Here is a 22,881-nt window from a genome sequence, read left to right on the forward strand (position 1 = left end):
TCATTCATCACCTAGTACCTTGAGGTCCAAATATAATGAAACCACAGTCAGAATAGCGGCATCAACTGTATGAAAACTAGCTTGTTTCAGGAAAGATCGGGCTATTCCTCTAGTTTAACATTAGTTAGGCCTATTCTAATTATATAAAGCCACTATTACGGAAAAGTGTGGCCCAGACTACGGCCATTTGTCCTGTTGACGTCTCCAAGTGCATAAAACGCTAATGCTACTTCACGACGTTCATATAACAACACTGTAGGGCTCAGTCTCCTCCCTTGTTTACATTTCAGTTTAGTGTGTCCATTTTGGAAAGAGGAAAAAAAAAACATTCACAACACAACACAGGCTGCGGTCAGTGCCGTGGTCACTGAAGTACCCAAAGGCAAGTCTCAAACGGCACCCGTCCACGTGCACTGCTTTTGACAAGACTTGAACTGTAACCCTGAAAACAGGAGCACCCTAAAAACTCATTGTCATTGTCAGTGTCAACTTTAAGACCTTAAAGTAGAGCAGCGGAAATCGGAATTTCTGTTCTTGTTTGGCTGAGAATAAAAATGCCATCAGGAGTCAAATTAGAAACCATGTTTAAAAACACAAACCACGCTACCAGGACGGTAGAGTGAAATTCATGACCGTCCTCTCAAAATTAGTGCATTTCCTGGGCAGCAGGGTACCATTTGAGAATCTGTTCTGATCAGCTCGTCTAGCCCCCTCCCTCCCTCCCTCCCTCCCTCCCTCGCTCGGAGGTGCCCCCTCTCAGCAGACGGTGAGGGGCTGAGGGTCGCTGTCACGCCGCTGGTTCTTCTTCAGCAGCTGAATGCGGTTGTGGCAGTAGAACTTGATGGCACGCCAGTCGCGGTGGTTGCTGACCAGCAGGGGGCACTGCTGCAGGCAGCGCTCACAGTCGGCCTTGGCGGGGACTCGGAGCTCGGTGATGTTTCGGGTCAGGTGCTCCTCGACGGCCGCGCGCTCCGCCTCTGACCAGGGACGCTTCAGGACGCCTCGCTTCCCTACAAAAATAGAAGAGACGAAAAGGAGTTAGAGATTACACGTCTTCTAAAAGCTTCTGTGACACCTCTGCCACCACACACCCTGTAAACACATTAAACCACAAACACGGAGCCGTCAAAACTCACAGCTCTTGAGGATCAAACTTGCAAATGTGCACAAGTCCCTGAAAATGTTGAAATTATGCAGGGAACAGTAGAAACTAATACTTAGCTAAAAAAAAAGCTAAGGTTCATTCAAGTTCATTCTCTGTCTGCTGATAAAGATCAGCTGATATGAGGAAAAGCTCCAGCAACTAGATGACTGTCTCTTCAGTTGTTATCAAGGCTAAGAATAAACTGTGAGCCTCCGGGGCTTGATTAATTAGAGAACACATAGGTGAGGGGCACTCACTGAATTCAATCAAAAGAAAAACATCTGACATTTAAATTGCTAGGCAATGGATTACTGGTGTGTTCAGAACCCAACATATATCTCAAGTTCCCTACGGTGAGATTACATACAAAGTCAACACAAAGATGCAAATAGACATAGCTTCCAACCTTGTAAGTGTGAAAAGTTTTCATCTCGAGTAAAAAGTAGAATTACTGCACTGAGGTTCTATGCCTCAGTTCTAATATATCACATTCACAGGGATGTGAGGTCACCTTTGACCTCCAGGCACCAAAATTGAATCTATTCATCTTTGACTCAAAGTGAATGTTTGTACTGAATTTCAAGTAATTCTCTCAAGCTTATCTTTAAATATCATAAAACATAAACATACTTTGTGAGGCCACCATGACCTTTGACCCTTGGCTCCCAAAATGAAATCCAGGTGAATTTTTGTGACAAATGTGAAAGAAAGTACCAGGGTCCTTTTAATACACCTGCCCGATCAATAAAAAAAAATCTAGGCCATTAGAAGCACCTACAATAACAGAAACCCTCTTTGAGAAAAATGTATTTGACATGAAATTTGAATTTTTAGGGTTAGTGTTATGTCCCATACATTAATATAGAGGAGGGGGAGATTGAGACGCTTTGGCTTAACTTTTAAGCCAAAGCGTCTCCATATTTATCAACAACAGTCTATAGTCTATTTATAACTGACATGTCATATACTGTATTTGTCTGTGAACAGGCGAAGGATTTTACAGCTGCTCAAGAGTAGATACTGACAATAGTTTTTTGTTTTTTTTCTGGAGGCATTGTAATACTCTAAGTCACAGTGTTGTTTATTTACACTTATTGACATACTTCTTCTTGTGCAGTATACTTTCTTAGATAGCAAAATAGGAAGCCTACATCCAAGGGATATAAATTAAGCATTTTAGCATGTTTGATTTATAGTCATTTTTACAATTATTTAATAAAGGCTCTGTAGTGTTTAACAAACTCTTTTAAATGATATTTTGTGATAGATATGTTTTTTTGTTGGGTACTTAAACCTTGAATCTTTCTCTGGAGGAGGCAAGGCCATCCGTGTTACTAGCTCTCATTGAATAACTGATTATGATTTAGCCTTCTTGTTTTTTTACACATTCCGTAAATCCACCTAATGAAAACCCGCTGCCAAAACACACTGGGGAAATAAAGGAGATTCTTCCAGTCAGTCAAGTCGAATTGCATGATATTGTAACTAAGTTCTCAGGGGTTTAAACTACAATCAACAATACTTCAACAGGGGACATATTGTGACTTCAAATGGTTTAAAAACTAATTCACACCTTTCTTTTGAAGGCAGAATATTTTCCATATTTGCTTCATGGATTCGGAAGCCATGTCAACCCCACACATGGAGTTTAATGTGCCCTCAGCCCCCTGCTCAGAAAACAAGCAAGTACAACTAGCAATGGAGTTTAAAGAGTTTCCTTAATTGTGTAAATTACACTGCTGCAGCACACTTCACTGACTGATGAAGATGTAGGCCACTTACAATCAGATCTAGGTAATTTTCAATCAAGTCACTAGCTTCACTAGTTCATTTAAATGCTGTGTATATTTATCCATTGAGTTTTTTTGTTTAATCTGATTTACAAATTAGAAATGTAAATAATTGTATCTAAAATATTCATCTTCCAAGGACATAGCTTTATTGTTTTCCATTGGAAATAAAGGATCCTGACGGAGAGAGTAACATTAGTATATCTGTCTCCTATCAGCTATCATGACAGAATGCAGTCATCACATATTCCCCCTGTTAGGATTTTCGTTTTGCTAATTAGTTCTCACTCTTTTTAAAGGGTTAAGGAGTGGACAGAGAATGTCACACCTTGTTAAGTAATTGGGATTTGTGAATATGGGCTTTATAAGTGAAATTTGATTGAATCTGTGACATTCTAGACATGAACCTACTTTTTGAGTCTGTTGTTTGTGTTCAGCAGTGTTTATTTCCCTAGGTTCAACCAGTGAACCTTTACTGCTGAGACAAACATCTACTCTTGTGTTCACCCTCAAATACGGATTCAGAGCAGCTGAACCACCTTTGTTATCATGATTTTTCTCCTCTATCTCCATTGATACTAATGCCAGCTTGTATGCACAAACACACACTAAGATACTCAAGACAACTACGATCACTACTACTTATTACGGCTTTTTGGGGCTTTAACATCTACCTTTAGGTCCAGACTTTCCTAATTTACATTCTAGTTCGAACCAAAATTTGTGAAAGGTGCCTCAGACACGTACCAGCCCAACGGACCAAAGTTTAATCAGCAAAGAAAGGTGGTCTCAGCCCAGATCAAACTGAACCATGACACCATCAGATACCCGTCTACAAACAAATCAATAGTATAGGTAGAAGGAGACCCTGCAATAGGCTTGAGTCAGCTACCTAAAGTGCAATGTGAAACCAAATATAATTGGATCAAATGTAAACACTGTAATAAAAACATGGACCTTGGTTCAGACCCTCAGGCGTGAAAACACCCTTCGTCTCCTTTTCTTAAGTTTTCCTTTTGTGCTTCAGTTGTAAAACCTAAACAAACCTGATGTGAGCTGACCTGAGCCTCTCCTGCGGTTTATAGGTTGAGCCGGAGGAGGCGGAGGGGCTGGCTGGGCGTTCTTGAGCTTCTTTGGTCGTCCCACCCGCCCATTGTTCTTGCCCTTCCTGACATAGAGCAGGGTAGGTGTAGGAGTTGGAGCAGGAGCAGGAGAGGGAATCTCTGGCTTCTCCTTCACCGTCTCCCCATCAGACTCTCCCTCTGAGTATGAGTCTGCAGAGTTCCCTGACATAACTGGACCGAGGGAGGAGGGGGGTTGCCGGGAAAGAGGAGGTAAGAAAGGAGTGGAAAGCAAGAGAAGAACTTCATTAGTCTCATCTGTTACCAATTTACATGTTTCCAATAAAACTACGTTCACACACAAACACACAAACTGGAAGGGAAGTTATTTTCCAGCCAGAGTTTGTTTGACACCACAGAGAAAAGGAAGATACAGTTTGGCTTGGACGACAAAACAAAACATCTGTCCCATTCATTCGTTCTTCATCCAACTCACCATCCAGTTCCAGGCAGATGTGGTTCAGGCTCATTCCTCTGAACAGGACTCCATCTCTCTCTCCACAAAGCACGACTCGACCCACTCTGCCCATTAGGCCTGGGTCTTGGCCAATTCCGCCACAGCTCTGTGTCACATGGTACTCCCTCTCCAGGAAGTGCTCCAGCCTCTCCACAGCGCTGCCTCCTGGCTGCCCAGGCTCCTCTCCTTCACCCAGAAGCAACAGCTGGGTCAGGATCGCCACCTGGCGGCGAACCCTGGTCTGAGTCAGGGCACGGGGATTGCGGGTACCGCTAGAGCGGGCCAGGCTGCGGAGGAGATCAGTTCCTCGCAGTGGTGTGGCGGGGGAGTGGTAGGGCCTGGCAAACACATACTGGTTTGCCGGGTCGACTCCTACATCCTGCCGTGTCTGCAGTAAGAGCTCCAGACATGGCTCACAGTGAGGGGGGAGGATAAGGGGCTGGACTCGCCCACGTTTACCCTGAACTCCAACTCTGGGGAGATGAGGAAGCACAAGGCGTTCAAAGGGGGACAGAGAGGCCTCCAATGGGGTGAGAGCCGGAGGGGCACCAGGTGGGACGGGAACTGGGCACTGGGGAGTGATGCGAGCACGGTATTCAGCAATGGACAGTTTGGAGACCTCGCACTCACGTCGTCGGTTGTACAGGATTAGGAGAGCCAGACTGGAGTGGCAGAGAAGGCGCCAGGCCTCGGCTGACTGCAGCTGCCGAGACAAGGACAGAAAGGCCGAGTGCTGGAGACGACGAAGGTACAGGACCAGAGAGGACAAGGACGAGAGCAGGGGCAGCAAGTGGTGACGCCCGGACCCACTGAAAACAGAGAGACAGAGTTGACGATTAGCATATTGATTAGTTTTAATAGTTCAAATTTATTTCAATTACATTTGAAAAACCTCATGAGCTGTTTGTTCATTATCATAGCAGTTGGCTTGTTACAACAGGGCCAGGACGGTATCAAATTTATGATTGTGATCTCTAGATCTGTTTGATTTTAAATAATGCTATGATGCTATAAAAATAGGGTGAGACAGATGCAAAAGGAAGTACAAATTATAATTTTTATCAAAAGTTTCCCCCAAGCTGGCTCCATATGTTTAACTCACACTCACAATCTCATAAATGTGCTCACAAAGCAGTAAAAGAACAGCTTACCTCAGCAAGTCCTTATCTTTATCCTCGGCACCACTCTCCTCGTCCACCTCCATCACTCCATTCTCTTCCTCCTCTTCCTCTTCTTCCTCCTCTTCCACTTCTTCCTCCTCTTTTGGTGGCTCCATCTCTTTGGCCAACTTGCTGCCGTAGGACTGAGGACACACCACCTCTACATCGTCCTCCTCTTTGGGCCTTGTTACCTCCACAACCTCCACATCTTCTTCATCTTCATCCTCTTCATCCTCCACCTGTGGGTCATTCTTAAACCTCCTCATTGCTCCCTTCCTTGGCTGCATCACAGCCACAGGGGGTGGGCTCCTCTTAAGAACAGACACTGGCACTGCATTCTGTCCTCGTGGAGGAGTCAGCACTGGTGGGGTGGAGGTCCTTCCAGAGGAGGTTGGGGATTGGTGGGCTGCTGTGAGAGTGGGTGGAGACATGGAGAGGTCCTGGACGCCACTCTGAGGAAGATCTGAGCTGCGGCTCTGTACCGCGACCTGTGACGACCTTGAGAGCTGCTGAGTGTGTAAGTGAGTTGTGGTAAGGTTTGTGTTGTGTGCATGCAGGCGCGGCATCTGTGTGTAGCGCTCAACAAGGGCCGAGCACACTTCTGGTTGGTGTGCGTGGTGTTTGTCTAAGTGGCGTCCCAGGGAGCGAAAATGGCGGCCACAGTACTCACAGGTTTGGCGCATGGAGTCTATAGACACTCCTACTCTAGGGACACTTGTGTTGATGTTGCTTGTGCTGTTGGCGCCGAGTGGAGCCGGGGCTTTGAACACAGGCTTAACTGGAGAGGAGGAAGACGAGCAGGGTGGGGAGGATTGCGCCGGAGGATGGGATAAAGGGGGTTGCCTGTTGTGATGCGCAACGCTGGCAGGGGAGACTGGTGAAGGGCGCCCGGGTGGCATCCGATTGGGGGTCTTTTTCTTTGAAGGGGTGCCGCGCCGTTTCTTGCGGCGACGTAGTGCACGTCCACGAGGACTGGTGTTGTCCTCATCCCCGGCATCTGAGTCACTGGCATCAGAGTGGGATATGGGGGAGGAGGAGGGGGATAGGGACCAAGAGGGGGTGACGTAGTCCTGCTGTTGTTGACGCTGCTGAGCTGACAGAGAGAGGGGCTCATCCTCCTGGAGGTGATGGAGAAAAGATCATCAATTGCTATTCGAAAAAAGCAAAACTTTGGGTTAACCAATGGCTGGAGTTGATATGAAAAGGTAGCAAAAATCAACTTAATCAAACTTTCTCTCGCTTAACCTTCTTTTTCTTTTCTTACTCTCTACCTCTATCACCACAGCCTGGTGTTGCCACATAACTTCACTTCCTGCTGTAAGTATCTGCAGTGTCACGTAATTGAGATACTGTGGCAGTTGCTGAAATCATTTTGTTTGAAGTTGTGCACTGCCTCAAAATATATATATAACAGAAACGCTACTGATTATAGCCCCTGTAAGTAATATTTGTCTTTATGCTGATAATTGGTACTTACTATAAATATTTAGAAAAACTGGGACTGCTAGCATAGTAAGTTCACCGGCTAACATTTAAGGGGAACAATTTAAGATAGTGTGATTGCTTTCTACAACAATGGGTTATGTGGTATCTTTCTCTCTTACCTTTTTGATATTGTTGTTATTCTCAGTGTCAGAGTTACACTCGTGTTGCACTGGAGACACGGTACCCCGGAAACCCTGCAGGACACAGAGCAGTCGCATTACAACATCTGGCACATCCTCATGTTTGCCATCACAATCAGCCAAGCCATCACTCAGAGAGCGGGAGGACAACCCACCACGGTTGGTTCGTGAGCACAGGTTGATTAGGACTCAAAATCTCACACTTACACGCCAAACAAAAGCAGAAAGAGAGATATTGCTTTGTAACATTGTCAACATCTCATCACTCAGAAATTGTGTGGGGGGGGGGGCATCTATCAGGTTGGAATACAATGACTATAATAAATCAATCAGCCAATAATATGGTTTAGAGGAAGTACAAAAAACCGTGGTCCCACACAAACCTCTGATGTCAATTTAACCATTTTGTCAATTCAATTTCTGTGAACAGATTCTGGTTTCCTAATCTTTTTGAGTAAATTGATCTGATCTAATGAGATCCATTAAAAGAACAGATGTCATGTAATAACCATGGTTACTGTTGCTAAAGCACTATAGGTAGAGAAGAGAGAGAGAGAGAGAGAGAGAGAGAGAGAGAGAGAGAGAGAGAGAGAGAGAGAGAGAGAGAGAGAGAGAGAGAGAGAGAGAGAGAGAGAGAGAGAGCTGGAGCCGAGCCATCACCATGGTAACCCCATGCCTTGCTTAGCTGTGTTTGTGTAGTGTGTGTGTGTCTGTGTGTGTGTGTTTGTTTGTGTGTGTGTGTGTGTGTGTGTGTGTGTGTGTCTCTGTGTGTGTGTCTCTGTGTGTGTACGTGTATGTGTGTGTGTGTGTGTGTGTGTGTGTGTGTGTGTGTGTGTGTGTCTCTGTGTGTGTGTGTGTGTGTGTGTGTGTGTCTCTGTGTGTGTGTCTCTGTGTGTGTGTGTGTCTCTGTGTGTGTGTCTCTGTGTGTGTGTGTGTGTGTGTGTGTCTCTGTGTGTGTGTCTCTGTGTGTGTGTGTGTGTGTGTGAAGCTGATCAACACTGTGAGTACACATATGGCTACCTATCTGAAGCCTTTACGTGATGGAGGCTTGAGGAAAATTGAAGAGTAATATCATGTCTTTGCCCTGACCTAATGAAGCGATCAGAGTTGAGGTAGAATTCAGGTTTAGTACAGGTAAGAAAAATTATACTAGGAAACTTAACAGAATAATCTGACAGTGTATAAATGATTTATAGGCACTGACCAGGTTTTCTCCCCATTCGGTCAAACTGTAGTCCACAGTGATCTCCTCCCCCTTGGTGATGTCCCGGATGGCGATGACCACCAGCCGCACCTGGCTGCCACAGTGGACCTCTCGGATGCGGCAGTTTGGGGAGGGAGGGAAGGAGCTAGCCGTTGGGGCCGGAGCAGAGGCTGTTGGAGCTGCCGGAGCAGTGGACGCTGGAGTCAGAGTCGCGGCCTGAGCCGAGGTTGCCGTGGCGGGGGCAGGAGCGGAGAGCGGTGTTGGGGTTGGTGCTGAGGAAGCTGGTGTGGAGGCCGAGCAGGAGCTGATCTTGGATCCAGTGGAGTCTCTCTCATGAGCCTGCTCTGATGGACCACTGGGAGGTGAAGAGGGTTCAGGATTCATCAGTTTCCAAGATATTTCGACAATTTTCTGTTGTGTTACTGACTAAGTAACTAAGGATGGTTACTGAAAAAAGTACTGAAAAAACTGAGCACAACTAGCAGCGTTTAAACAGGCCTCTGATAACTATTTAACTATTTATTAACCTGTACACACACATACACAAAAAAATATATATTCTACACACAGCTATATAAAACTACATGTCTACTCACCAGTTGTGGGGCAGAGACTCTGTGTTGTAAAAGTGTCCATCCAGTGTCGACCGTTTATTCTCTGCTGCTTCCTTACGATCACCTGAGAGCACAGGAACAGTCAGTATAAAAGGATTACATGTAAGTGTAACACACACACACACACACACACACACACACACAAAGGTCATCACTCGATCTCCTGAAGCACATACACAGGTGCACATCGCAGCACATATGTAAGCAAGTACAAACATACACTCTCTCACACACTCACACACACACACACGCATGCATGCACAGAAGTAGGTCACACTCACTTGTACATGCTCCACCCCCATAACAATCTCACACACACACAAACACACACACTCACAGTTGATGACAGTAAGAATATGCCGTGCCGATGAAAACACACACAAACACACACCTGGACTGAAGTTGTGTTCAGGCACGCTCTCCTCCTCCGTGTGTGTAACAAAGACTTTTACAGGTGTCCCTTTCCGTTTCCTTCCACAGCCGCGCCTGCAGAAAATACACACAGACGCCCAATTATCATTTAATCAATTGGTCTGCTGACCAAACTTCACATCAATTAGGTCAGAGAGTGATCAATAAGCTGATGGCCACCTAATGTGCCAATACAAACTGAGTTTAAACCCAACATATAAGCAAACAAAATATCAACAAATAAAAAAAACAGTGACCTAGCGAAGGGTTTTACATTTTAGTCTAAACTCTGCAAAACTCCCTGTGAATACATTCCCGAACAAACAGAGTTTGAACATTTGCCATCTTTCCTCACCAGATTCAGAAGTTCAGTCAAACCCAGTATTAGAGTCTGAATGGTCATACACTGCTCAAGAAGGTTTGTTTGGTGGCTACAAACAACCACGAGTGGTTAGAGGTAACCTTGCATTTCAGCATAGGACATTTATTTGACTAAGCTGTTAAACTTTAATGTGAGAATGGGAATATTGTCCCCTTCGGAGACCATTGATTTTTACAGCAAATGTATAACCCTCCGAAGAAATGTTATCATTATGTCACTTTATGAAATCTCAAATTATCTGTGTACACAGCTTGACACACACACGCACACATAAACAAAAACTGTCTGAATGAAAATAAAACAACCTCTACTATATAAATAGAACTGGGTATCATTTGAATGGTTGACACTGCACATTATGAATTCAATTACTTCTAGATGTAAAATGAATCAAGACCTAAGAGGTCAGAAGTTTGAGTAGCGTAATGTTTCACATAGAAAACTTCCCTGTGAACGTCAACAGTTTCATCACTTAAAGGTTCAAGGAGACACACAACCAACTAAATCTGTTTTAAACAGTATTTACACAGATCAACACTGAATCTATCTTGATATGATTGTGTAAAAATTAACCTCTATATAATAACCACACTGACCATTGCACAATTCTGCTGCGTAGTTAGTGTTACTAGCCGAGTGCTTTGACCCCTGGATCACCACTACGGGAGTGTGCCATTACCCCAGAGAGCTCGAACACCGCCACCTGTGTGAGCCCAGAATGGCTAGCAAGCGCGATTATCTTCTTCAGACTAAATCCGTGCCAAAACCACCACCACGCTCAGAAGGAGCCACGCGGATCCTGCCTCTGCCGAATCTGGGCTCGTTCTGCTACCACAGATCTCAATATTGTTTTCGTCAGTCTATTTTTTACTCACATGACATTGGAGGCTCTTAAAACTAGGCCATAGGAAGATCGTGCTTTGGATTTTGAAGTGTTCATTACTGTCTGTGTGGTGTGGTTGTGTGAGCGTGTGTGTGGTTGTGCGTGTGTGTGCGTGTGTGTGCGTGTGTGTGCGTGTGTGTGCGTGTGTGTGCGTGTGTGTGTGTGTGTGTGTGTGTGGTTGTGTGCAGACGAGAGAAAAAACCAAACAACGGAGAAGAAAAAAGGGAAGAAGAAAAAAAACAGGGAAAAGGAGAAATAAAGTGAAGCAGCAGAAAACAGACAGAGCGAGAAAAATTGAGAAAAAAAAAAGAAAGACAGACAGAGAGAGAGAAAACAGAAAGAGAGAAGGGGGAGATACTCATTCAGCAGAGATATCAACCAGACCCACTCTCTTTGTATTGATCCACTCTACTCCCATCTGGACTCGTGATACCGAGCACGCATGTCTGTGTGTGTTTAAGCGAGTGTGCACAAAGAGTGTGCACCTGCATTTATGCTCACGTGTGTAGAAATAATATATTTTCCTCACGAGACGCTTTCCTCCTCAACTGACCAAACAAACCTTGGCATTGAAAATAGAATCCAACATGACGATAACTGAGAAACCATGATAAACTCCAGCCTTTAAATAACCGGTAACGTGTGAGAAGATGTCTACTTCAAAAAAGAACATTTCCTCAGCGCTGACAACTTACTAAGACGTACATCAGACTGTTATTCACAGTACTGTCAAAATCACAAGACTACACAACAAAGAGCTCAACCACGATGATAACACACTGATTATCAACAGCAACCGCAATACTCAACAACACACGTCTGTCATAACACACTGCTGTTACTGATGAGTTTGCTTGACTGTACTGTAAAAATCACAGCAGTTCCAGATCTGTATTCTCAATCAGAGGGCTGTATACTTAACCTATCTTGAGTCAATGTCTGCTTTCATCAGGTCTCATGTAGCCACAATTCAAAGTCAAACTTAACCTACCCTCCGACACGCACTCAACGAAACATCAGAGAGGCTGTGTGAAACTCCTGAGAATGTCCGATTGAGTCTATGTGAGAATACAGCAGTTTATTGCCCAAAGAATTCAGCGTGAGCGAGTGGGCGTGTTGATGAAGTTTCTAACACCCGACGGACGCAAAACTGAGAAAAAGAAAGAAAGAATCAAAATAGCTCAGGGTGAAAAGGAGACGCCATATTCATATTAGATGCTGACGAAAATGTCAACTTAGAAAGACAACTGGATTCGAGTGGTTTTTGGTGATAAGACCTGACGTCAGGTTTGATGCTGTAAACAAAAACAGGATTTCCACAGCGGAATTTATACATCCTGACTCCTCCCTCAACCGATCTTCCTGCAGTTGTGAACACGTCTGATTCAGACTATCTACTCCTGCGTTGTTCATGTATGAAAGTCTGGATAATGAACAGACGCAATTATTTGGACATTATAGTTAATGTCTGATTTCAACCACTGGGCCAACTCTCTGTACTGATTAAGATGTGAAAAGCAAAACTCTGTAAAAACCCAACAAGGTGACAGAGAGGTCACATGATTGTGACAAATCAAGCTCTTGTCTAAGAGAATTCACTTTCACCCCCCACTTGTCAAATGTGCAACACAAAAGTTGTAGCTTTCATGTACAGTATGGTTGAATGTTTTATTTGTTGAGCTACAACAGGATGTGGCCATATCTTCACAACACAGTTCCAGTGATATTCTTTAATTCAAATCATTAGAGGTTGAGTTGTCTGCCACAGTTGTTCACATGCATTACACAGACAGGCTGAACTAACAGTCCTGAGCTGCCCCCCCCCCCCCCCCCCCCGCTCCACAGGTCAAGGACTTTTCCCAGAAAAACATAGTTTTCCTCAATTTATATTTTGCTGGATTATTTTGGGTTTTCTGAGCGAGTGTGTGTGTTTGTGTGTGTGTCTGTGTGTGTTCAGTTCTGGTTCAGCAAGTTTCTGAGCACTTTGTTGCCAACCAAATCTGTCTCACCTCCGCTCCCTGAGTGAGCTGACCCTCAATCTCTCCCTCCATTTCTGTCATATTTTGTCTCACCCTCCAGATCGATTCTCTCGTTCTTCTCTCCCTTCTTCACGCCAGAACTCACACACACACACACACACACCCCTCCCGCCAACCCACATGAAGGCACAAATACACAAACAAGTCCATACTCAAGACTCACATATGCGTGAGCAGAAATACAGACACACACAGCGTTCACACACAGCGTTCATACACACACACACACACACACACACACATACACACACACACACACACACACGTACACACACACATACACACACACCCCTCCCCCTCTCTGGCCCACATGCATTCACAAACACACACATACACACAGGCACGCAAACAGCCACACATACACACACACGCACTCACACATAGACGCGCACACACACACACACACACACACACACACACACACACACACACACACCCCTCCCTCTCAGGCTTACAGGCATGCAAGCACACTCAACCACTCACACACACACACACACACACACAGAGTACACACACACAGAGTACACACACACACAGAGTACACACACACACACAGAGTACACACACACACACACACAGTACACACAAATATCCTCTCTCTAGCCAAGCTCACATGCACGCACATACACACCCCTCCCCCTCTCTCTAAAGCTCACATGCGCACATACACACATAGGAAAGCTCACTCAAGCACACACACACACACACACACACTCTCTCTCTCTCTCGTTCTCTCTCTTTCTCTCGCTCTCTCTCTCCCCTGTGCTCAGTTTCTTTCTGCCTCTCTCTCTCTCAAATAACCAAACCCACAGTCTCATGTTCCATGTCTGACACACACACACTTTTCCTCTCTCTGACACACACACAAAAGAAAAGCAAGCACACATACAATCTGCACATTACAGATTCTCAGAGTCATGCATATCTGATACAACATATTCTCTCCTCACACACACACACGTTCCATACAACACACTCACTTCATTATTCTTTCTCAGTCACAGACAAACAATTAGAGTGCTTACGGATACAAACACACAACCTCCTGTCACGCAACTGTTTCAAGTGCTCACTCCACATACATTTGTATCACACACAAACACCACTCACACACACGGCACACACATGTACAAACTCTTGTACACTCCATCCTTCATGCAGATCTCTCTCTCTCTCTCTCTCTCTCTTTCTCTCTCTCTCGCTCGCTCTCTCTCTCTCTCTCTCTCTCTCTCGCTCTCTCTCACACACACACACAAAATCCTCAATAATAAAACAGTCAGAAACACACACCATTCACCCCCCCCCCTTCTCACATTTACCATACCACCCACACACACAGTGCACATATAAGTGCACAATAACATACATTTCTTTGGAGGATGCGTATACACAAAACAACACAACACACACACAAACTGTCCTTTCCTCTTTCATAAACAAAGTAGATGCATAAACACTCTCTCCTTCCCTCTGCATGACACACACAAACACACTGCCCTTGTCTAGGAGTCACACAAACACACACACACACACACAAACACACACACACACACAAACCTTGTGTCTGTCTCCCCCTTGACACACACCCCTCCCTTTCTTACTGACTGCAGAACAAACACACACACACACACACACACACACACACACACACACACACACCCACACACACTGACATACACACCTCTCCTTCCTGAACAAACACACACACAAACACACACACACACACACACACACACAGCATATGCACTAGCTACCAAGCCTTCTTTTTCAGTTTCCAAGTCACACGCACACACACACACACACACACTCACCCTCCCCTTCTGTTTCAAAAGCTTGCACACACGCTAGTGTATTCGCATGCACGCGCGCACACACACACACATCCTCACCCTCTGTCACACACCCTCCCTTCTCTTTTCCTCTCTCTCCTTTTCTTAAACACATACACACACTCTCTCTCTCTCTCTCTGCAACACACACCCTCCATCTTCTCTTGCTCTCTCTTCTCTTTGAGACACACACAAACACACACACACTCTGCTACTCACTCAGAAGCACACAAAACCTCCCCATCCCTCTTCGTCTCACACACACACACACCTCCCAGTTTCTTAAAGACGGACACACACACACACACTTTCCTTCAACACTTTCTGCATTGTTTCTACCAAACCATCTCTCACACCTCAATAATCATGTGTTCACTTCTAGAACAACACACACACAGAATTAATATAATGCAAATCATCACACACACTTTATCCTTACCAATCTAGTTATTATCATTATCCTTACAAAAAACACACACACACTGAAACCCAAACACTTCTTGGTTACACATAAACACGATCCTTCATGCTCACACACACATCTCCCATCTCCCTCTCTATCTCTCTCTCAGACACACACACACACACACACACACACACACACAAACAAACACTCATTCCCTCCCCCACTCTCCTAACACACACATATGCGCAAACACACTCTCCCCTCCCCTTCCCTGTGCCTCGAACACACTTCCCTTCTATCTCCATGCCTCACATAAACACATACACGTATACACACACACACTTTTTATATGCTTCTTCTCACGTACACACACACATGCATGTCCTTCACAGTCTCTCACAATCCTTTCTCTCTATCTGTCTGTCTCTATTCTGCCACACAGTAAACACACCTTTATACCCCACTCTTACCACACACACAATTAGTTTCTCTATTTCACCCTCTCTCACTTGTACATTTGCACGCACACACACACACACACACACACACACTTACAGACACAGTAACAGGCATGTGTGCGTGCAACACTCTCTGAAAAACACATTTTCTCTTCTCTCAAACACACCCTGTCGTCCCCACACACACACACACTCTCTCATTCTCTCACACACACACCAACTCACTCACTCACTCACTCGCTCACTCACTCAATACTACACACACACACACACACACACTGTTCTTTGTCACACACTCCTTACACACTGTGCTCCCCCTCCCTCTCCCCATCTCTCTCTCTCACACACACACACACACACACACACACACACACACACACACACACAGAGACACACACTCACACACAGTGTCTGTCTCTGTCACGCACACACTCTCCCCCTCCCATCCCTCAAACACACACACACTCCCTCCTCCTTCCTCTGCTCTAGCACACACACACACACAAATAGAAACACACATTGAAGCGCACACACACACAAACCCACAGACACACACATAGAAGTACACACACACACAAATAGAAACACACATTGAAGCGCACACACACACAAACACACGTATAATCACACGCTCACACGCTCACACACAGAATCACACAGACACACGCACACCCACACATGAACACATTCACTCACTCACACACAACCCCTCCTCCCTCCCTCCCTCCCTCTCTCTCACACACACACACACACACACACACACACACACACCACTCCTCCCTCCCTCCCTCTCTCTCACTCAAACACACACACACACACTCACACAGACACAAACACACACACACACACACACAGAGAGCTGCTCCTTTCTCTCTCACGCTCTCTCCCCCTCCCTGTGTGTGTGTGTGTGTGTGTGTGTGTGTTTCTCTCACACAACCACACACAAGCGCGCTCGCGCAATTACAGACGCACACTCGCGCGCACATACACCACACACACACACACACACACACACACACACACACTGAAGCATATTAGTTTCAACATCATTATAACTTTGTGAAACTGAACAGTTGTGTAGAACTTTTTGACAGATTCACACTGAGCTCCATCTTGTCTCAGTCATGTGAAACAGTCTCGATTGTCACACGACGTTTTCCTCCTGTAAACATGATGTGTGTTTCTTCACATGTCCTCTAACCTGTCAATCAAAACACACGTTCAACGGGCGAATACAGTGTCACACACGCACACACATATGGACGCGCTCATACACCTCTCCGGCGCCGCTTCTTTATAAAGTGGAATTACCGTAAAGACAAATAAAAGCAAGAACTTGTCAGAAACTCACGAACTTGTCAGAAACAACTTCGGCTCCATCAGGATCACCCTGACGCGCACACACACCCACCCGGGTCCGGCTGTCAGCGGAGGACACACACACACACTTTCACAGGACAGATACCCGGCCGTGCTTCATTGACTGTCTCACCCTCGCAGCGGTGGAGCCGGTCTCACTCCGTCCCCGTCCCCGTCCAGCCTGTCCCGGTCCCGGTGGTCGAAGAGCGAGAGTACGGTGTCCGCCATGTTCACGCCGGGGTTCGCTGATGTTCCGCCGCCGCAGCGTTCAGACTCTCTCTCTCTCTCTCTCCTCTCTCGCTCCAGCCGCTCGACTGGCGAACACCAAGGTTATTCCGGCCGCTACCATCGCGTCGCAGCGGAGGGGTGCGCCGAGTGCCACGGGTAGGTGGAACAGTCCAACCCCGTTCGCTGCCGTGTCTTCTCAATCAGAGGAAGTCGAATGGACGTGTTATTAAAAACGTTGTGTGTGAATAGAGCCACTATAACATCCAGAATGCGGGGAACTGTGAATTCAAGTGATGGTGGTGCCCCCCCCCCACTGAAGAGAAATGGACGCGCTCACCAAGCAGATGAAAAAAGTACACCGTCTCCAAGAAGAGTGATCAACTCGCGCCTAGAAGAAATTAATGAAATAAAAATGGAGGCAAAGAGAAGCAGGTAAGCGAAGTTTGTCTTTTAAGCAGAGGAACGTTAAACTGGGTGTTTCTGTTTCTTTTAACACATTAATACAAACACGTATATATACATGACCTTACTGTATCAACAGGTTGGCAGCATGCTGATGTGTGCGGGATGTGCACATCAATACGCGCTTCATACTGTTCACACGGTGGTTTCTTCTCAGTCAAACTCTTAAGAGACAAATAGGAATGACCTGCTAGAAGATTTCGATGATGAACGATGGTTGTCAATCAATCGGTTGATTAATCTATTTGATAATCTGGACATTGAATTAATTTTTTTGCTAGAATTCAAAATGTGATCATTGTGAAATAGTTTTGTATGTAACATATTAAAGACAATGGCAAATTACATCCTGTGGATTGATAAACTTGTGTCAGCAAATTGGCACCTGTTGGATTTATTTATGTCTAATATCTATTCATTCAGTGATTGCCCCTTTTCTAACGTTAATGCAACTCAGATTTATCATCTTTTATTATTAATCAGCCTATTATTTGAATTTTTTCAACATAGCATAAATCTTTTTAGTCAGAACAATATGGATTTTAGGGAGGCAAAGCAATACTGTAGGAATAAATCAGCTTATATATATATACATATAATGTACATATAAAGATGTCTTTATCAAACCCTGATTTCAAAAATCTAAAAAATGTATTGGTAAATCATTATATAGTTATTGTTTTGTGTGGTATTATAAGTTAATAGTTTTTATGCAAAAAAAAGTGTGGCCCTTTTTGCAAATCAACTTGGTCTAGAATGGTTGGTAAAAAGAAAGAGTGCATTACATTGAATGTGCTCAGAGTTTGCTAATTAATTTGTAATCAGTGAGGAAAGCAAATTAACACTAACACTGATTCTGCACTTTCTTTCATCTTTTCCTTTTTTAACTCTTATTCTATTTTGCAAGCCTCGTGATTTCTGGACTAATTTGTCAGGATGAAAATCAGTTGGATCTTAATAATAAATGAGAGTTACACTGTGAAGAAGAACACTAAAAATGGGGAAAACTCTGATACAAAATACTGCAAGTCTGATTTATTCCAGTGTAACTCAAGTATAACTCATTTTCAATGAGATCATAATTTGTCATGGCACTGTATTTTTAGAGAACAAGTTCAAACAAGTGCATCACCTCAAACAGCACAACATGCACAATCACACAAATGTCAAATCAGAGGATCAGAAGACTCATGACGCTTGAGTAGTTGATTCATGTTGACATGACTTGAAATATTACTTTCTATTTATACATTATTTTCTTAGATAACATTACTTACCATGTAAAATGAGATACTTATACCTGGTATCTGACAAATATTGAGTATATATTGATATTGTCATGTTATTATCATCCCTAAAGTGTTATGGGTCCCAACTGTCAAAGTTGTCACATTATATTCATCATAGTTGATAATTACATTATCATAGTTGTCAATATTTTTATTTGTATTCATGTTTGGTCTGTTTATATTGTTGTGTATCTGTTTTTATTTGTATTATTTGTACATGTAAGGTGTCCTTGAGTGTCATGAAAGGCTTCCATAATAAAAGTGATTATTATTATAAGCTTTGTTGTATCGAGTTAACACAAATATTTCTTCCCCCATTCCATCAAAATAATATTAAAACTGATCAGACTTTGAATTTCTTGTTTGTCCTGGAGCAAACATTTTTGCATGTATTTAACATCCTATTAATATTTTCTATAGATACAGTATGTAAGACCGGAGTCTGACAGTGTAACAGTCTTCAAAATTACATCACTGAGCACATTACATTTGTCCTCCAAAAATATTTTTAAAACCACACTGATGGATCTTTTTTAAGATATAGGAAGAATGAATCATCAGATGTTTTGTGTGACGCTGGTAATGTGATCTCTGTGATGAAGAGCCATGATGTTGACTAAGTGATTTGTCATATTTCTTAATGGCAGCTCAACACACATATGTGAACTGTGCACTGTTGACAATCAAACCAGTCAAACTCTTCCATCAAACCACTGAAAGGCCCATTAATAATCTATGAAGAAGTCAACCAGAGAGAAGAGAAGAGGCAACAGATAAAGATGTTACATAACAACATCAATCTAATTAGTCATGTCTTGTTTCATCCTGCTTAAGTTAGTTGAAGTTTCTGATATGCTCTCATCAAAATAATTTCTTATTGGTCAGGCAGTATTACGCTCATGAGGAGAAAAACCCTACATCACCTTCATTCCAGGATTAACCCATTATTTTTGGTGGCAGAAGGGAGAAACTAACTGAGAAAAAACATATTTTTTACTTTGGACTCACCCAACCCAAATGGAGACATGATAGGTGCAACTTATTTAAAGTTAAATGAACATTTAGTCAGGGTCAGTTCCAAAACTAATCTAAATCTTAACTGTGGAATATTGTAAAGTCTAATAATATTGTGAAAATTACCATATTGTCCATGTGTTTGGACTAATGTCTCTCTATGTCTCTTTATGCCTTGAAGCTAAACCATGACCCACTGCAGTTCACCAAGTGGCACAACAGATCCCAGAAGGATTGTTGATTAAATCGAATCTGTCAGTCTCCAAGCCGGTTTATGTAGAAACCAACACTGAGGTGGAAGACACCCACTGGAGATGGGGACTTAAAACATAGAACCGGTAGAAACTCTGTCCTGGTTTGTAGATTTGGACGACAGGGCAGAAGGGCCAGCTGCAGCCTTACAGACACTACAAGTCATGCCACCTTCAAATCATGTCCGAATCCAAATGAATCCAGTATTCCAGAAATAAAAGTCCATTTCCCTTTGTGTATGGACAATAAGTGACAAACTGGAGGATTTCCAAGCCTTGGATCAATAACGAGCTCCCGAGAATCCTCGATGCAAAAGATAAGCAACTGTGTCAGAAAAGTCAGAAAAACATATGTAAGGAATGTGCAATCACCAAATCTTTGTTGTGATAATTGTTAAGGAAAAAGTGGTAAGATGAACAAAACATGTTATGGAAAGCGTTAACAATGTTGGATGAAAACAGAGCAAACTATTTTTTAACCAATTGTAACATAATTTTGAAAAAGCTACTGCTGTGTTTGGTGTCTTGCACTTTACATCACACTGACATTGTTTCTCACCACATAATTCATCTTTATTTCAGATTTTTCCAACTTTCTTGCACAGAAGATGAGCAAGGTTGAAACCACGACACCTCTACAACTAATATCTCATCAGGGTTTTCAGAAAACTGTAATTAACAGTGGCGCAATATTCTTAATGAACTGGCCGATCTACCTAATTTTAATCTCTGTTGGTTGGTATCTTAACTATTAAGCCTTTTCATATAAAGTTTTAGAAAAGTACCACAAATATAACAGCAGACATATATAATCCCACGGACAACGCCATGAATTTAATTTATTCAGCACGTTATACAATATGGTGCTTCAATAAGGTGCAATGAACTAATCACATGAATAGTAGATTAATAATCAAACACAAATTCCTTACTGTGACTTAACCAAAGACGTTAAAACATAGATGACAGATAAGAGGTTTTACTGCTTCTACATGCTATAATATGACGTCATCAGGCCTCTGTCTGCATTACAAACTAGAGAAGTAGAGTTTGAAACAATAATAAGGCAGAGGCAGACTAATGAAAAATGCTATTTAAGTTGCATGAAGGTTTCGGATCAGCAGCATCTGGAGCTTGATGGGTTTCTAAATGACATCATCAGTGAGATGCAGATAGGACAAACCTGAAAGAAAGAATGATTATGAGATCAGCACGAGGAGTGGAGTCAGACGACGCTTTGGACACTTTGAAAACTACAGGATAAGCTCCATCTGTCCACCTGCACTGGGAACACCGGTCCTCTGAGAAACTAGCCTCTGGTTGAACCTAACTGATGACCCCGGCTGCAGCTGGTTCACACCACTCTCACCTTTAAACTTCCTGTAAGCACAACTGAACGGCCTCTATGTGCTAGTGCTGATGACGGAATATGGAGCCACTTGACGAATAGTAACCTACAGGCCCTGAGAGACACAGGAAGATGTAACAGTCATCAAGAAGCTTAGAAATTATGCTCGGCTGAGATAAGACAGAAGAAGAAAGGATGTGAGAGGAAATGTATGGAGATCTGGGAGCTGCTGAATGAGTTTGGTTTAATTGTAATTCTGCACTGTTTGCGTGTGCACACTATCATGAACACTTCATCACCCGCACCAATACCCCCAATCTGAGTGTGTGTCTGTGTGTGTTCACCTACACACAAACATGCAAATAGATACACACTCACAGTTACTCACAGCTACACAATCGGTCGTACAGACAAACATTCACAAGCACGTGCAAGCGGTGCACATGTACAGCAACACACAATTAAACAGTCCTCACAATACACACACATACACACACACACACACACACACACACACACACACACACACACACACACAGGGAGAGTTCCAATAAAGGACACACACCCACTTGCACAACACACACACATATACACACAGATACACGTGTTCACACACACACACACACACACCACATTCATTTCCCTTTCATTCAGCACAGGCACATATTGTGCTGCTGTAACACACACACACACACACACACACACACACACACACACACACACACAGACACACACACACACACACACACACACACACACACACACACACACACACACCATTTGCAGAGCTTGCTCCTAGCTCTCCCAGCACACACACCCCTCCCCCTCTATCTCTCTGTCAGAGACACACACACATACACATCACACACAAGCACAAACACTCACACACACACATTCACACAAGCACACACACACACACAGACACACACACACTGTCACACAAACACAAGTACATGCACATTCCCTCCCACGCAAGCACACACACAGCCACATACAGAGCCACAGACACACACACACACACACATTCCCTCTTTCCTTTCACACACACACACACACACACACACACACACACACACACACACACACACACACACACAAACACACACACACACACACACACTCATACACATTTACACACTCTCATACACACACACACAGATTTACACACTCTCATACACACACTCACACAGACACACACTCTCATACACACACACACACACACACACACATTTACACACTCTCATACACACACACACATTTACACACTCTCATACACACACTCACACAGACACATTCCCTCTTTCCTTTCACAGTCACACTCACCACACACACACACACACAAACACACACACACACACACAAACACACACTCTCATACACACGCACGCTCACATCTCTCTCTACACC

At 43.8% G+C, this 22,881-nt stretch overlaps 1 protein-coding gene across 2 annotated transcripts; it reads right to left on the minus strand.

The window, feature by feature from the left end:
- Positions 1-748: 748 nt before the first annotated feature.
- Positions 749-17,159, minus strand: si:dkey-117m1.4 (uncharacterized). 2 transcript variants are annotated; one of them, XM_061091689.1, is made up of 9 exons: positions 17,016-17,159; positions 9,507-9,601; positions 9,098-9,179; positions 8,502-8,856; positions 7,277-7,351; positions 5,664-6,790; positions 4,492-5,321; positions 3,996-4,229; positions 749-1,010 (listed from the first exon to the last, which is right to left on the minus strand). In XM_061091689.1, exons 1-9 carry the CDS (start codon positions 17,108-17,110, stop codon positions 757-759), a joined length of 3,147 nt encoding a protein of 1,048 aa, XP_060947672.1. In that variant the 5' UTR covers positions 17,111-17,159; the 3' UTR covers positions 749-756. The 2 variants fall into 2 exon arrangements, with proteins under 2 accessions (XP_060947672.1, XP_060947664.1); XM_061091681.1 differs by having other exon boundaries at positions 3,981-4,229.
- Between the last annotated feature and the right edge of the window lie 5,722 nt (positions 17,160-22,881).

Source organism: Limanda limanda, chromosome 2 (assembly GCF_963576545.1).
Source record: "Limanda limanda chromosome 2, fLimLim1.1, whole genome shotgun sequence".
In the NCBI taxonomy this organism is placed as follows: domain Eukaryota; kingdom Metazoa; phylum Chordata; class Actinopteri; order Pleuronectiformes; family Pleuronectidae; genus Limanda; species Limanda limanda.